Source organism: Penaeus monodon, chromosome 32 (assembly GCF_015228065.2).
Source record: "Penaeus monodon isolate SGIC_2016 chromosome 32, NSTDA_Pmon_1, whole genome shotgun sequence".
NCBI lineage: Eukaryota > Metazoa > Arthropoda > Malacostraca > Decapoda > Penaeidae > Penaeus > Penaeus monodon.
The window spans coordinates 7,259,271-7,259,883 of NC_051417.1; the positions used below are offsets into that span (position 1 = coordinate 7,259,271).

At 49.3% G+C, this 613-nt stretch overlaps 1 protein-coding gene across 1 annotated transcript in view; it reads left to right on the forward strand.

Annotated features, from left to right (window-relative positions):
- LOC119593407 (transmembrane protein 131 homolog) overlaps nucleotides 1-613 on the forward strand; it is a gene marked incomplete in the record, with an annotated part of 8,511 nt that overhangs the window by 1,689 nt on the left and 6,209 nt on the right. Inside the window, 1 exon segment of the mRNA XM_037942336.1 lies at nucleotides 481-603. Coding sequence (XP_037798264.1) covers nucleotides 481-603 — 123 coding nt within the window.

The following is a 613-nucleotide window of genomic DNA, read 5'->3' on the forward strand; positions in this document are numbered from 1 at the left end:
AAAGCGGGATAAGAAGAAGGAATAGGGAGAGAGTGAGGAATAGAAGGAATCGAGGGAAAAAAGATGGATGGAAAGAGGGAAGGAGAGGGAGAGATAGATAGATAAAGAGAGAGAGAAGGATGGGGGCATGGGGAAAGTGGGGGGGGGAGGGAAAAGGGAGGGAGGGGAGGTGGGGAAATGAAGAGGAAGGAGTCTGAGGAAGGAAAAGTGAAGTGAGGAGGAAAGAGGGAAGGGAGGAGTAGGGAGGGAGGAATGAGGAAAGTGGGGAAGAGGAAGTGAGGAAGTGGGGGAGGGGAGGGGAGGGGTATTGGAGGTGGGGTAGGAGAGGGAAAGGGGAAAACGGGGAGGGTGAAGTGAGGATAGGAAAAGAGGATGGGGAAGAGGGAGATAGAAGGGAGGGAAAAGTGAGGAAAGTGAGTAAGGGAAGGGCGGGTTGCGTAATATTACGGCCAACTCTACAAGTGCGCCTCTATGTTACAGGAGAATACAAGAATCCTATAACAACAACGAAGAGATTAATGATGAAACGGAGAACTTTGGAAAAGCTGATGTATCACACTACAACAAAACGTGTGAATTAGTTTTCAAGGAAGGTGTCATGACGTGAGTACTG